General features: G+C 38.1%; 2 protein-coding genes across 7 annotated transcripts; one reads left to right on the forward strand and one right to left on the reverse strand.

The window, feature by feature from the left end:
* The first annotated feature begins 347 nt into the window (after window positions 1-347).
* On the forward strand, window positions 348-2,604 carry LOC126916209 (26S proteasome non-ATPase regulatory subunit 5). Its single transcript, XM_050721715.1, has 2 exons — window positions 348-860; window positions 1,102-2,604. Exons 1-2 carry the CDS (start codon window positions 679-681, stop codon window positions 2,432-2,434), a joined length of 1,515 nt encoding a protein of 504 aa, XP_050577672.1. The 5' UTR covers window positions 348-678; the 3' UTR covers window positions 2,435-2,604.
* A 36-nt stretch (window positions 2,605-2,640) lies between these two features.
* LOC126916200 (nose resistant to fluoxetine protein 6) lies at window positions 2,641-15,143 on the reverse strand. Of its 6 annotated transcripts, none has more exons than XM_050721688.1 (12): window positions 15,068-15,143; window positions 14,551-14,747; window positions 11,791-12,587; window positions 5,472-5,758; window positions 5,221-5,396; window positions 4,983-5,143; window positions 4,668-4,802; window positions 4,014-4,573; window positions 3,563-3,868; window positions 3,305-3,479; window positions 3,078-3,220; window positions 2,641-2,999 (listed from the first exon to the last, which is right to left on the reverse strand). In XM_050721688.1, the coding sequence occupies exons 3-12, from the start codon at window positions 12,095-12,097 to the stop codon at window positions 2,871-2,873; spliced, it is 2,379 nt and encodes a 792-aa protein (XP_050577645.1). In that variant the 5' UTR covers window positions 12,098-12,587; window positions 14,551-14,747; window positions 15,068-15,143; the 3' UTR covers window positions 2,641-2,870. The 6 variants fall into 6 exon arrangements, with proteins under 6 accessions (XP_050577645.1, XP_050577643.1, XP_050577641.1 ...); XM_050721686.1 differs by having other exon boundaries at window positions 11,791-12,905; XM_050721684.1 differs by having other exon boundaries at window positions 11,791-14,017.
* Window positions 15,144-15,329: the final 186 nt, after the last annotated feature.

Genomic DNA, 15,329 nt, shown 5'->3' on the forward strand with positions numbered 1-15,329 from the left:
TATTATAATAGTTTGCAATTATATATAAAACAATATAAAATTTTAAAGAATAATGAAGTTTAAATACTGAGAGATATGAACAAGAAGTTGATTTCATTTTCTGAACACTATCTAATCAGATCTGATATTTAAAAGTCATCACTGTTTTAAGTTGGTATTTGATTTGTTGAAGCTCAACTAGTAATACTTGATAATGCCAAAGAGAAAATGATGGTTCTGACGGAGGTTCACGATTGTTCTAAGTGTCCCAAAGTATAGGTGCTGCACCATGTGGCCAATTGCTGAAGGTGTTCCACGCTAGCATATACAAGAACCTATTTAACTGTGACAGAAACGAGGTACACCCGCTGTGGTTCCACGCTATAAGAGCCCATACAAATGACAAAATCCCAAAATAATTAAAATTAGTTGCCTAAGAAAAAGAAATTAATTGTTTTAGAGAAAAAAAGAAAATCTTCCTTCTCAAATGATAATGAATCAGTGGAGCGATGCAATAATTTCAATATATTATTCATTGTGGTGGAATTAAATAGGTTTTTGTATATGATAACGTGGGATACCTTCAGCATTGGGTCGCTGAGAGCAGCACTGGTTCGGGAACAACCGGAACCATAAGTATGAACACTCTTATTTCCTCTCTGGCAATACTTTCAAAAAAGTAATGTCAGTGCAACGGCCATGGCAGAGTGGTTGCAATCGAAAATTGTTCGTTTTTGCGAACTAAATAACGTAGAAGAAAAACATAATATTTTATCTGATGTAAAAATAAAATTGGGAAGTTTAAACAATAGAGAAACTGAACAGATCTCTCGTAATGTGGATTTTAGCCTATTGTTTGCTCAATTAACCTCAAATGACAGGTATCATAACAATACTGATTTCATGAAACAATCTTTAGTGACCTTCAAGATATCTTTTAAAATATATTTTCTTTTTATTTTTTTATATATTTTGCTAAAAGAAAGATGAAAAAAGCTGCAAATATATTATAAATAAAGAATTGCGTCTTTGCTAGATAATCTATTATAATATTAATACAATAGTGGAAGAACATCAAGAAATTAAATAACTATAAAACTATTTACTACTTTTCCCTTACAGAGAATTTGTAGATCAAGTATGTGACATTTTGAAGGCATTATTTGGCATTTTAGAACCTGGAGAAGTATATCAAAGATATTCAACAGAAATATCTCAGTTGATAATTCATCCAGCTGATGTAGTTAGGTCGCTTGTGTTGCATGAAATTTTCTGCATTGTTTCCAATCCCCAAAAGTTACCTTTGCTGCTCAAAGATGTCAATTTACTGGTTGCTGTCATAAATAGGATCGGAGATGACAATTTGGTGGTAGCTAATTGTGCAATGCGTATAATGAAAGAAATTGGTAAAAATCCAAATGGATTACAAATTTTATACACAGGTGAACTATTAAGAAGTTTTGCTAGATTGTTAGTAAAAAACGATACTATTAGTTTTCGTATATACGAAATTGTTGTGGATGTAGCAAAATCTTCAAAAGAAGGTCTAGAAGCTTCTGCTCAATCAGGATTTTTAAATAGTTTATTTGATGTGCTTGAAAACGAAGATATATTGCTACAGATAAATGCATTAGAAATCCTGACAGAATTGGCATTAACAGAGGAAGGATTAAATTATTTAGAGCAACAAGAAGTCATAAGAAAATTTGTTCAAAAAATAACACAGGCCAATGAAAATCCATTGTCAAATTTATTGATTCCTGGATTAATGAAATTTTTTGGAAATGTTGCACGTTATTGGCCTAACGAAATATTTTCAAAATATCCAATTGTCGTCTCTGCATTATTTGAAGTAATAGAGAGTGGTGATCAAACTATCCTTGGTGTTGCTTTAGACACATTGGGACATGTTTCTACGCGCGTGGAAGGTAAATATGCTCTGCAAGCTTTGGGAGATGCAATGCCGTGTGCATTGAAAAAAATTGCTGACATAATACAAAGAATGCCTACAGCATTAAGAATTCGTGGGCTTAATAACTTGGCTCTCATACTTGATGTACAAAAAACAGAACAAGACAACAGAATTTTGTCACTGACAAAATCATGGTTTAACTCTATGTGCGATGATCCTATGGGTATGATTCTGGCATTGTGTAGGCAGCCATTTGCAGATATTAGGCAAGCAAGTTTAGAGGTGATGGCAGTTGTGGCATCTCAAGTATGGGGTCAAGAATACATATCCTCTTACCCAGGTCTGGTTGAATTTCTGTTGGACAGGAACGTTGAATCATTTAAAGAATGTAAGGAAGCTAAATACGCAATTGTAAAACAGTTAGCCGAAGCTGAACAAGATGTATTCGATGCAAATATAATGCAAAGGTTTGTGGAGTTTGTAACTCAGGGACCGCACTATGTCGAAGCCAATACAGAAGTTGCGGTAGAAGGAGGTCTATGAGTTATATTGTTTTCCTTCTTGTTATTATACGTTAAGAGTGTTAAAAGTTATTAACATCTACCAAAAACATTGTATGAGATGTGGAATAACTTTTTTTATGTAAACACAAAAAATATACTATTTATTTTCTATGTTATATCTACAAATAAAATATAATGGTACATAAATAAGGATTTTGTTCTTTTGCACGATGAGAAATGCAGATATACAAAGGTAAATAATTTATTTTATAAGTAATAATACATAGTAACCTTAACACTACGCAAAATACTTACATTACTATGCAGAATAGTGTAATAATGCATAATTGTGCTTAATTTTTACGCACGCGTCTACATTTTCTCACTGATTCCTAATTTCTTCTTTACATTAATTACATACAATAAAGACAAATAATTTTATGAATTATAGTATACCGAATAATCGCGTCACGGCATCATTGTATGCGTTTTCGTTTCTTGGGGGAAAGTATCTTTAACATGCTCACAATAGGAGCTTCGAAGGATACCGATATGATAAATGATAATATATACGATGAAACCAGTGCTCCAAAGAAAGTGATCATCTAAAAAATGTATCGTTATATTAAATCTATTGATAAATATATAGAGAAAATAAATTTGTTACTTTTATATCGACGCACCATGGTATATTTTCCTAAATGAAGTGGTGAGTCCAAGTTCATAGGTGTCATTCGAATCACAAGCGGATGTACCAAGTAAGCGCAATACGTTATTCTGCTAACTGGATATAAAATCGGTGCTGACAGAATACTGTTCACGTATCCTATATATAGGTATAGATAATTAAAATTGTGTTTTTATAGCTATTTTTATTTTGATAATCATCGCTGCCAAAAAAAATGTTTACCTCCGTAACCTGTGCTACATGCAACGACGATCCACGATAAACCAAGCGCCCATACGCTGTGACTTAACGAAGAATAACTAGCTGCCATTATAGGACTAAGTTCTGTTTCGTACAGACCGTACAATAAACTTGAAAGAGATGCCAAAGAAAGGAGCCATCCTATGCAAATTGTCGTCTGAAAACGATGAAATTATAATTCATAGTAAAATTATTGTTATTCGACTATTAATTGTTTCACGACTATCGACTTCAATGTACCTTGGACATTTTTATTTTGCAATCAGTCTTGAAAAGGAAGTATCCTACCGACATGCCTATAAAATAAGGACCTAATCTAGTCCATGGTTTATCGTAGATCTTATCGAAAAGCGCCAACGGGTCGTCCGAGCTTGGCATGTGATTATTTATCAAAGCAATGTATCCTGTTGTTATCCAGGAGCTTAGTAGTAAAGTAGTCATCGCGAAGGTTGCAATTTTAAAGTGGTTTGTCGCTAAAACTAATATCACGGCGCCAATAATGTAAAATTGAGTGTCATCCGCAACATACCAGCTCCAAATCATGCACTGAAAAAATGCGCGATACTAGGTATTAATCTTAAATTATTATAAAACTACAAAGCTACAAAGCGCGAATAGATATATTCTTCTTTTCGTTCAAGTTAAAGTGGGAATTTTTTGTACAAATTTGAAAAACGATCGGGCGACTCACCATTTGGTCTACCGGGAATAAAGTATTGATATAGAGTAAATTCCTCCACCAGTAATTGGGACAGTTGTAATGATCCGCGGTCGGTGGTTCAAACACGGAATTCGAATGAAACCATTTCATTACGATTTGATTAACTCCGAGTATGAACATGTAGGGAGCTGTGAGTCTACAAAATCGGTACATGAGAAGACCGATGAACTTGAGGCCACCTGCGACGATGCCCCGTGTGCCCTGCGTCAGTTTATTCAAGTCTCCTTTCGCGTTTGTCCTGAAGTAGAGGAAACTCACGAGTAAGCCTCCCATGAAGAAAAACGTATCGACGCTGAAAGCTCCGTTCGTTATAGTTTGAAAGAGGAATTTTCTTTCCACAATTTTTCGATATTCCATATTATCCGAGTACTTGAATATGATAATACAAGTATGACCGAGAATAACCCAGGCCATAGATATCGCTCTGAGACCATGAATGGTACTGATCGTATCGCCTCCGACTTTATTGTCACAAATAATTTTTACATTAGCTCGAACCGAGAAAGAAAGCAGCAACTCTTCGAAGACACCTAGCACCAAATAATGGAAGATTAGCAATTATCTTGCAGCTTCTTGATGATGAATACGTATCAAGATGTTTTATTAAAACGAAGAATCGCTTACTGAATTTATGTACTTTCGGATCGTCTGAGCGTAGACTAACTTCGTGATCGTTGTTGTTATTAATTGCTAAGGATTGAGGTACGTTGATGATAGCTTCTGCCGCTGGAACAGGAAGGTAGACCTTACCTTGAAAAGCTGCGAAATATAATGATAAGAGAGTGTCACTGTCTTTGCTATTGTCCTTGTCTTGTGATCGTCTGTAAGTGTTAGTCACCTTTTTGTTCGCGAGCATGAGAGAGATATTACGTTTCCTCGAAGCCGCGCCAAGAAAAGGAACATTACAAGAAGGACGTTCGAAGAGAAAAATTATCTTACCAGTATTGAGAGACTTTTGACTTCTGCCAGTTAACTGGTCAAGTTTCGCGTGCCTTTCCAAATCGTAAATCACTTTTCTTCCTCGAGTATATTTTCTCGTTATATAGATATCATACCCGGTCCCAATTGCCATCAGCAAGACGACCACAACGGTCACACCACTGAAACGTTCCCAATGCTTTTAATTTTCATTTATTTTAACATTTCTCGAGTTTGGTTTTAATACGATTCAACATACGATAGAATCCAGAAGACTGGGTCCTCGTACATATCGTACATATCATGCTGATCTCGAACCTTGTGAAGCGTGGAATGTTTCATTGCCTGTTCGCTGCCAGCAAGTTTTGCTATCACAGAAACGTCGGAAGCGTTGCACGAGAAAGGTAAACATACTCCTAGATAAATCATTCTTGTCTGCAATTAACGTTAAGCAACGATTACAGACGATTATCCAAGCGGAAAGTTGTTAAATAATATGCAACTATTTACCGTAGGAAATAAAGTGGTATTCACTGAAATGGTCATCATATAAAATCCCAATTTGTGAGGCGACTTGTTCGATCTTGTCCCGGTCCAGAGATTATTTTCAGTGAGGCCTCTGTGCATTTTTTGCGGCTCGCTGTTAAACTCTTTCGCCTCCTCCGTCGGTTTCTCTTGGATTTTCGCCATTTTTCTTCCATAGTCTTCGTTGATGTAGGCACACTGGATAGCTGAACCGACATAGTAGGAGTTTCCCCATAGGAAGCCGTTGGTATATCTGCCCGAAGCATCATTCGCTGCAAGAGAAGAAAGATTTGATCGATGCAATCTTTTGATTAGTAAAGCAAAATCTTTTAAAGGCTTTGTGAAATCAGTAAGTGTACTCTTTTACCGTGTAGGATGACTTGCTTGTTACCTAGCCGATGACCTACTTCATCGTTCAAGACACTTTCTCTCTGACGAGTGGCCATTTCCGGATTACCTTGGATGAAATACCAATGGAAGACTAATGTTTTGATATGCCTCGAAACTTATGCGAGTAGCATATAAACGTACTTGACAAAGGATTCGAATGCTCATGGTATTTTCATCGTCGCTGAATAATTGTTCGTTTATACGATAGAGATTTCCCGCGTTCTTATTTAATATTCAGTAACAGAGAATCGTTTGATGTCGTAAGCTAAATATTAGCGCGCGCTATTCATTTACACTTTCATAACAGCCGTTCGATCGTAGACGTGGTTCTGCTACATAATTTTCATTACCAAAGATTACGACATCTATCGCGAGCTGGGAATCCAGCTGTTCTCTAACAAGAACTTTCTATATTCCAGAAGAAAGTAATATTATCTAATTATCCTAATCATTATCGTGGTGGTGTTCAAACCGTTTCCATAGATCGCTATGTAGTATATACAGCGCGTATCGTAATTATTAATCACGATTCGTTACATCATTCGTAAATTGCAGCTGTAGAATAAATCGCAATGTCATCGTTCTACGCAGAAACAAATTTACCGACGTTTCCCTCCGAAACATTTTGTAATTGATTTCCGCTGGTACATCGTCTCATCGGTTGAATATTACCACTGAGATTGCTTTTTCTCCATTTTCCTAATTCTATTATTTCACCGCTGGTCTTATTCAACGAATCTACGAATCGAACAATTCTAATTCGAGACTAATTCTTGACCTTGCCTATTTGGTATTTCGATTCGATCAATGGGACTTTTACAAACGCTATCGTAACCCAACAAACAACGCAACTCAGAGACCTCCTATTATCGATTCTATTCGCACAAAAGTAGAATCGTATACGCGTAACCGCAAAGAAATTAGAATAACAATGGATTTTGCGTACGTGCGGTGATCTCTGACACAATCTTTCGTTGAACAATGAAAGTCAAGTTCAATCTCTACACGTGACTCGTGTCGTTTCCTCGTTGATTCGTGAAAGAACGGAACCATCTTGCTTACTCTCGCCCCATTAATTCATCAATAGTCGTTTAATTTCCTTTTCAATTTCATCTAATCTTTGTACTTTGTACAAATACGGAAGAGAGCAAGAAACGTACAAGGGATACTTTTACTCGTTATCGTTCAAAATATTCGGCAGTTCGTGAGTTACGTTATTTTATAACGTCAGTTACCTTTTCAGGACGTACGTAGGATGAGCGAACGAATGGCGGGACACAGTGGTATTGAATCGATTTCTGTCGATAAAGAGTCTTGTGGGGAAAAAAGGAAGAGAAATTAGAGGAAGGAACAAGGCGAATTCCACGAGTTCAATGCAGGGATTGCGACCGGTTTGCAAGGTCTGTCGCTTGGAATAACACGCTGATGGCCGCGGTCTCCTTGATAAAGTTCAAGAGCTATCGCAACGACAGTTACTAAAAAACTCTGATTCAGTTCGCTGCATGTACTCCTTATTCGTCGATCAGCGAATGTAACGAAATTTCTCGAAGCGTTCGCGCCAACGAGGGAAAGACGCTGACTTTTACACGCTCGAATGGCGAATCGCGATTAATTACGACCGTCGCTTAATTGAAAATCACCATTGAGATATTTATTAAAATTCTTGGAATGAAAATAAGCAAATAATAAAATTTCATGGAACGAAATGCGATTACAACTTCTTACGTATCGGACCGAACGACTAGATGGAAAATCGATGGGTAAACGAAGTTTTAAAGCGAGTTAATCCAGAATCTGGCGATTAACTCGAGACGACTAGTTCCCCTACGGATCGTGGAATGTAACGGTTTATTTTATCGCTCGCTTCCGATCGACTAAACGTTTTAAATCGCACGTATGCACGATCGATCAGGGAAAGTAATTTGGAAAGAGAAAGGTTCCCCTAAACGTAATCGTTTGTGTCGCAATATTAATATACGCACGATTGAACTTTCGTTGATCTTAACATACGAATCATTTAGAAATATTTCTATTACGTGTTTTCTAATATTTTCTTTAAACATACACGTTCATACGAAGGTAAATTTATCGGCCTTGGTTACATCATTTTGACCTTTTATAATGGATCATAAAAAAATCGGTAGTATGGCGATTTCTTGATTCCTGTTTCGCATTAATTCTCTCGTTAATAATAAAGCCCGGGATCCATAGTCCGAGGATACGTTCATCGATTGGTTGTATGAAGCTGTGTTATGCGACACCAGAATAAAATTATAACGCGTTCGATTCAGTTTTCTAACGAGCAGGAAGTGAAACGGCCACTTAAACGCGTTCCATAATCTCTGATCGATGAACGAAAACGTCCGTTGGTTACGTTAGCCAGCGGCTTTGTACTCGATCGGCAGATTTTGCAAGTAAAATTTATCGAAACTCGCCTACGAACTATCGACTTATTGTTGGATGGTACGAACGATCGAGCGACTTCATACATGGCTCATAAACTTGACGATTTAATGCTCGATCGAATGCCGAGATAACTCTAAACACTGGAATTCTATCGACGAACGCTATTTGTACGAAGGCGTGCTTTTCCCTCTATTTAACAGGCTTTAGTCGTCGTTGATTAAAGGGTCTTGACGTACATAAGACAAGCAGCTAGCAATGTATTCAACAGGAATGTCGTTACGTAACTTTGAACGCAGATACGTATATGCTTCCTACTTTTCGTACATATTTTAGAAAGAACCGCTACTTCGTCGAGCAAGAGAGACGAAAATCAATTCGATCGGTCTCTGTTTGCGGTTGCGGGAATTCGGCTGATTTTCATTGAAATTGGTGCAAGTTTCGAACAGGATAGAATAAGCACTCGTGTAGGACGCGTTCTACTTGCCCATGTAAGTTTATGTGGAAGGAAACCTGTTCGAAGGCGAAACATATAATAGAAAGTACATAAGGAAATATCTGTTTATGTAATCCTGAGGTCGAAATAATAAATCAGACACGAGAGAAGTTCCGATACGAGTAAACTGCGTATAATTATAATCTAAACGAGCATTTTAAGCATTCCAAGATTCGTCGAAAGCGGTTGCATACGCGTTTACGTGTCTTATACAAGAACTGGCCGCGTGAAGATTTCGATAGATCGTGAGACGGCGTGTTCCACGAACTAGGAAGCGGCAGACTGAGACGGTGCTGTTCGGCGACGTTGTTCGCGAACCGTTATTATATCACGGCGTTTATGCAGTCCGAGAAACAGAATGATAAAGGATTGAGAACAGCCGAAGAAAAGTCCAGCGTTACGTGAAAGTTGCGTTTGCAAGCCCGGTTTCCACGTAATCCTTTCTCCGGGCTGTTTTTGTATCTAGTGTGACGTAATTTCGATAATTGCCGCGGTTTCTACTTCGACCGTGTCTGAAGACCGAGTCTTCCTTGAAACTTTCTAACGTTACCTTTACACGTATCACGAAGGATATTCGCGGAAATCCTAAGAACACTCATCCATAAGCTTGTCGCCGAGTTAAGCAGCGTGACGCGCCACCGTCGAAGAAACTCGTCCATTGTTTTAGAAATAGCACCGAATCTCGGCATAGCTGGATCGCGGATGTTTATGCAAATTTATATTTTTTTAAACACAAGCAAAACAATGGAGAAATTCGTACCCTGCCTATCATATCTTCGTTATGTTGGAGATTCTTTTAGTTAAACTTTTTCTTACATCCACCAACTACACACGACACAGTGGCACGCCGGAATAATTTACTTATAATTCTCAATGGGAATTGATCGTAAAATTCTTCCGAATAAAATAAAAAAAAAATCTACGAACTAAATTTAAATATCACGATGAATGCGACTAACACGTGGAATATCGTAAAATTATATTAGAGAATCTGGGAAGGCCGGTTAAAGTTGAATATAATCGAAAGTTGAACGACGAATACTTGCTTCGTGATTGGTGCCGTTACGAACAGAAATTTCGAATGTCATAAAGATTGCGTTTCTAACGCTGTTTGTTCTCTCCCTAATAGCCTCGAGGTATTTTTCACCGCGTAATTGCGCTTTGAACTTCCTACAATGATAATGGAACACAGAGCGTCACGGGAGGAGAAAGTCATGAAATTCGCATCGTACGCTTTTCCTTCGCTTGGAAATTGGGCAGAATTTAACAGACGGAATTCTCACCGGAAATAACAAACCCTAACGGAATTTTACTCTCGCTTGATCGAATTAACGGAGAGTAAAATAACGCTTTCTATCTGGTTATCTCGATGGGGAGTTTTAGAAAAATGAAATTTAAATAAAATAAACATCTTTCCCGTTCGAGTTCGTTTTCTGTTAACGGCGACATTTTCCTGGAAAAATAATCCCTCGTATGGAAACTGTTTCGAAGATGAATCGTTGCTTTCTCGAGTCGTCCAGTGCTATTCATTTTCTACACACATCCACTAACTCTTTCTTCGTAGCAGGATATGTCGAAAGTACCAGAACGAAAACCAGTTTGTTCCTCTTTAGGCGAATTGTACCGTTCATCGGTCCCGACGCTGCTGTCGGAAATCCCGAGACAATCGAAAATAATCGTACGATGTTTAATCATCGGAGTTTCAATGTTATGCTATGCCAGCCGCATAAAATCTTCCAGGAGTCGTTTCTAATAGACGCGAAGAATACGTCTCGCAACTACGTACATGTTTATTTAGTCGTACGAAACATCCGTTCTCCGTGATCTTATTTTCGTCCATTTCTTAAGTAAAAATTCAGCGATACGATATATGTGACGCCAGAGTGAACCAGTAGCGGCACTGGTTTTCCGAGGTTCGTTGGAAAAATCGAGCCTCGTAAGTCTAAAATCGAAAAAGTCTGGACTAACGCTTTCACCTGTATCAGGTGCGACCCTGGTCGTACCAAATGGCGAGAGAGCGTTTGAAAATGCGACCCGAAAAGTGTAACGAGTAATATACGGACAGTAGGAAAGCGTATTCTATTCTTAGATATTGCGTAGATGGTAGTATTTAAGTACGCGCGTTGAGTGGCATTCTTTTTCAATGTGTTGCAACCGATGCAAATGTCACGTCGGTATTCCGTTTCGAAAAAATTCGAAGTAAAGTGCATCTGTATATGGTGTACCAATTTTCGGCATAAGTCACGCTGGTAATATTCGAATCCCTAAGACAGAAAGCCACAACGGCCGTGTTACTGTCGATACTTACGGAAAAGTGGAACACTACGAGACTCTTGCGAAAAGTGGCATTGACCGAGGGAAGCGGTAAAACATTGAAAGCGATTCGTTGTTGGGCCGAGCCTGTGCCGGTAATGCAAGTAGCCATGGCGTAGCTCTTTGTGTCGCGAAAAGTGAAATTTCTCGATGAAAGTAGGCAAAGCAAAAGGAACTGCCGGGAGGAAGGCAGATGCGTTTTAGCGAGGACGATTCTGGCGAGCTCCCGCCGTTACCGGTGACCCATCGACTTTCGATTTCCTTACCGATGAAAGTGAATTAAACCGCGTAGAATTTCATTCGTTGCTTCAGTTGTGCGATCTCATAAAAGACGTTAAATCCGAGATGGCCGGAGATTCGAATAAATCTCGTTAATTTCCCGATAAATTCGTTATGCTCGAGTTCGTTTCTTCCTTTCTCGTATTTGCATCGTAATCTCCGAAAACGTTTCTATCAAAAGCCAACGAAATCATACGCCGTGTTAATTGTATCTCTGGCCTTTGTAACTCGTACACTTTCTATTCGTGTAATAAATTTTTGCTCGCTTCGCGAAATACCGTTGTCTCGCGTGTACACGAGAAAAGAGAAAAATGTTTGCTCACGGTTAGTTCCAGATGAATAATCGATGGCCAAACATTTGAACAGGAACCGACTACCGAAGCCATTGACATTTTTAGAAGAAATTTGACCAGTTCGACGTACCTTTTATAGCCCAGTCTTCGTGATTCTTCAATCCTTTGATATACCTCGTAATATCTTTGGCACACTGCTCCTGAACAGGATATTTCCCTTCTGTCCAATTCTTGGCAAGATAACGCACATCGAAGAGGTCCAACGCTTCCGACAACGTGGTCCAATTTCTATCCGGAATCTTATCGGCATCGGTAAAAGTTCTTACTCGCTGATCCGCCAAAGAGTCTCGTACCGAATTCTCCGGAACGGTCGAAGCTATCACCCCGCAGATCGCGAAGCTTGCGAAAAGAACGACGAGATACCACTTTTGGTTCATCGTTCTTTCAATTACTTTTACACAAATCACTAGAGAAATAGAATCGTCCACAGGTCGATTAACTTCGTCTAATCGCGTTTCGCATCTCGCTAACGTAGTTTCGATGAATATCCGATCGGAGATTTTCGTGCACGCTGGAAATCTTAGAAATCGTAAACTATCACAAAACAAATATTTGAAATCACAGTCGATGCCCAGCTAGCCTTCTTCGTCTATTCTGACAACGACGGATCTTGATCTCTTCAACTCCTCTCAGAGTCACGTGAATCTTTCTGGTCGCATTTTCCGATTCATCCGGCGATGGGCCCTTCGTTTCGAGGCCCTCCCGTCCTAGTTGTCATACTTTTGAGAAAGCAGCGAGAGTGGACGGAAGGAGAGAGTATGAACTCCGCGGTACGACTGCCTGAACGATCTGGAACTAGGCTTCCAACTCCAGACAGTGTGACTTCCCTTCCGTGTGGTTCCTTCTTATTTGACGCCCAAGAATCACCTAGGACGACGAGGCTAGCAGTGGTAGAAAAATTTCTTTGCCGGCTGAATATCTTGGTAGTAATGAAAGTGCAAGAAAATGGTGGGGAGAAACCTCCCCATATCGAAAAGTGAGCGCTAACGGTGGCTACCTTAGCCCGATACTCGTTTTGTTTAATACAACTCGTTACGTAGACTCATAGTTAACATAATTTCATGTCCGTTGACAAAATGAAAGAGGCAGTGAGAGGTCGTTTCTTTCGAAAGGAGAGGCAGTTCCCACACGAGAGTTGTTAGACATCTCTGCTTTTTTTATCTCTTTCAAGACCGATGAAATACACTCGCAAAAAATATTTCTAGATAATAAATATTTCAGCATATTCTATACGTGCGCTGTTTACGCTTTAATATGGTAAATTATTAAACAAAGTTACTGTTCTTTTTTTTTCGAGTTTGGTATAAAAACAAGGTAGGATAGGAAGAAAGCCAGATGTTATTCATTAACGTTGCAAAGCTTACATAACACCAGATTTATCATACAGAACGGATGAGGATGTTTAAACAATCGTCGTCTCTTGTATCAGTTTCTTTTCTACGTAGAATATTTCGGTACGTTGCAAAAAATAGATTTTCTCCTTTTCCCATGAATACTTTAATAGGAACGTTTAATCGACATAGATAATGAATTTTACGAAGGTACATAAGAAACTTCAACGAACCAACAGTGATCACAGTATATGATACTCGTTGAATAAATTGATTAATTTAGTGAAATCGACTATAGAGTCGCGTACGATACGACGACTTACAAAGTTTACGATGAAGTTTTGCGTAAATTCGTCTGAAATTGACAGCACAGTCTATTATAAAAGTTTCACAAAAGAAATTTCATGCTATTAGAGGAGTGTTTCTCTTTCTTCGACGCAAAACTTTCGTCAAACGCTGTCATTGGCTGCTCAGTCGTGCTGAAATTCGTTTTCCTTTTTCTTTATCATGACGAGACTTTACTATCCTACCGTATAATTTCCGTTAGTAATCCTACACGGCCTCCTCCAAAAACCATAACGACTGGCAAAATACAAATTTTCTACTACCTATAATCAGCCTTTGCAATCGTTGATGATTTCTTACCTGGTCGAAAGTTAATGTTACATTTTCGACGGATATCGCATTGAGAAAGCCATTAACATGAACGTCGATGAATTATATTCGCGGCATGTGCCAATAAAACGTGAATCGCGTGAAAAATAGGCGCAATGCAGTTACGAAGTGTAGTTACTTGTTTTATAAATGCACTTGCACTTTTACGTTGTTGCAATACGTTGCATATCTTTGTTGCTGTTTGGTAAAGTCTTCGTAGAATATTAATCGAACACTGACCATGACAATGTCGATTTAGTTTGTACGATGAGAGAAAATCATCAATTCAAAGTCTCACTCCTGTAGTTTAGTCTATAAATAATACGTCAAAGAAAAATAAAAGATCATATAATTACGGATTTTACAATATTATAAGTGTTGTATTTTCGCAAAGTGAAATTGGTCAAAAAAAATCGAATTTCGTCTTATTCTTTTTTTACGAGAAAGAAACCCGTTTCATCGAAGGTCTAAAAGTTTCATGGCTTCATCGAAGGTTTAAAATTAGTCTTCTAGCGATTGACCTTCCTTTTTAAGCGGATTTCTCTTCAGCGGTCATCGTTTTTTCGTTATTAGAGAATTTATTGGCAATATAATTCTATAATATTATAAATTATTCTAATAGAATATTTGGCGAAGCCGATAAAATTGTAGCTGTAGCAATATGGTATCCATTCAGGAAATAGTTATGGCCGTCTTTTTAGATTTTGAGATACATACATTAAGCGTGGTACTATATTTTGATCTTTGCTTCAATTTGTAAATGTTATGTTGTATCCTGCCGAGCCGCTGCTTAACTAAAATTAATTTTAAAAATTATTATTAAGAAGTCTTTGAGGCGGACATACCTGTTGCAAATCCCGCATGAGATAAAGATCAGAGATGTCATCAGCAACGTTAACCTTCTAATCTCTCCTACCTTTTCCTATTCCGGGTAATTCCATAAAAACTCTTCCGTAGGTTCATTAACCAACATTCCATACGATGGGGACGAGAAGAATCGTATCGTAGTATATCGTTTATTTCATGATCGTGAATAATGTATCTAATATTAATAAAGAATTGAATTATTTATAGTGGTAATTAGTAATTAGATGCAAAATTAAGATTAAAGTTATTTCTTAGTCTTTTTTCTATTATCTTAATAAGTCGACTCGGATTCGGAGTAAGGGCACCATAGAAACAGAAATCTGATAAAAAGTGAAAGAATATAAGTTGGTATAGTGAACAAGCGAAGAATAATATCACCTGTAAAACATTGTTAATGTTTTTTATGCATAAATAGCAGTTTTGTCTTCTTCAAAAGGGGGGGAGAAGTGAAAGGGGTAGAAAGAAATAAAAAGTGAGAAAGAAATAAATACTTACTTGGGTGGGATTAACGAATCCAAGAGGGGAAAAGTAAAGAGGAAGTGGAAAGGAAAGTATGTACTTAAACACTTGAAAGAGGCGACACCGAACGGTATATTCAGAAATGAAGTAACTGTGTCCGGTCGGTAACCCAGTTAGTATGTATATATATCTTTAACCCTTCCCGTACTTTATCGAGTCAGACTCGCGATGAAGATTTTGACCCAAACATGAATATCGCGAATCTGACTCGCCACCAGATACTTGGGCCAAACGTAAA

The sequence above is a fragment of the Bombus affinis genome, chromosome 5 (assembly GCF_024516045.1).
Source record: "Bombus affinis isolate iyBomAffi1 chromosome 5, iyBomAffi1.2, whole genome shotgun sequence".
Lineage (NCBI taxonomy): Eukaryota > Metazoa > Arthropoda > Insecta > Hymenoptera > Apidae > Bombus > Bombus affinis.

Bases quoted from the DNA above. Each gene is read 5' to 3' on its own strand.
- LOC126916200 (XM_050721688.1), bottom strand. From the start codon at position 12,097: ATGAACCAAAAGTGGTATCTCGTCGTTCTTTTCGCAAGCTTCGCGATC. The intron at 5,397-5,471 runs GTAAATAGTTGC...CGTTAATTGCAG, and splicing joins ATACCACTTTATTTCCTACG to ACAAGAATGATTTATCTAGG. The intron at 4,574-4,667 runs GTAAGCGATTCT...ATTTGGTGCTAG, and splicing joins TCCGAAAGTACATAAATTCA to GTGTCTTCGAAGAGTTGCTG.
- LOC126916209 (XM_050721715.1), top strand. From the start codon at position 679: ATGGCAGAGTGGTTGCAATCGAAAATTGTTCGTTTTTGCGAACTAAAT. The intron at 861-1,101 runs GTATCATAACAA...TTTCCCTTACAG, and splicing joins CAATTAACCTCAAATGACAG to AGAATTTGTAGATCAAGTAT.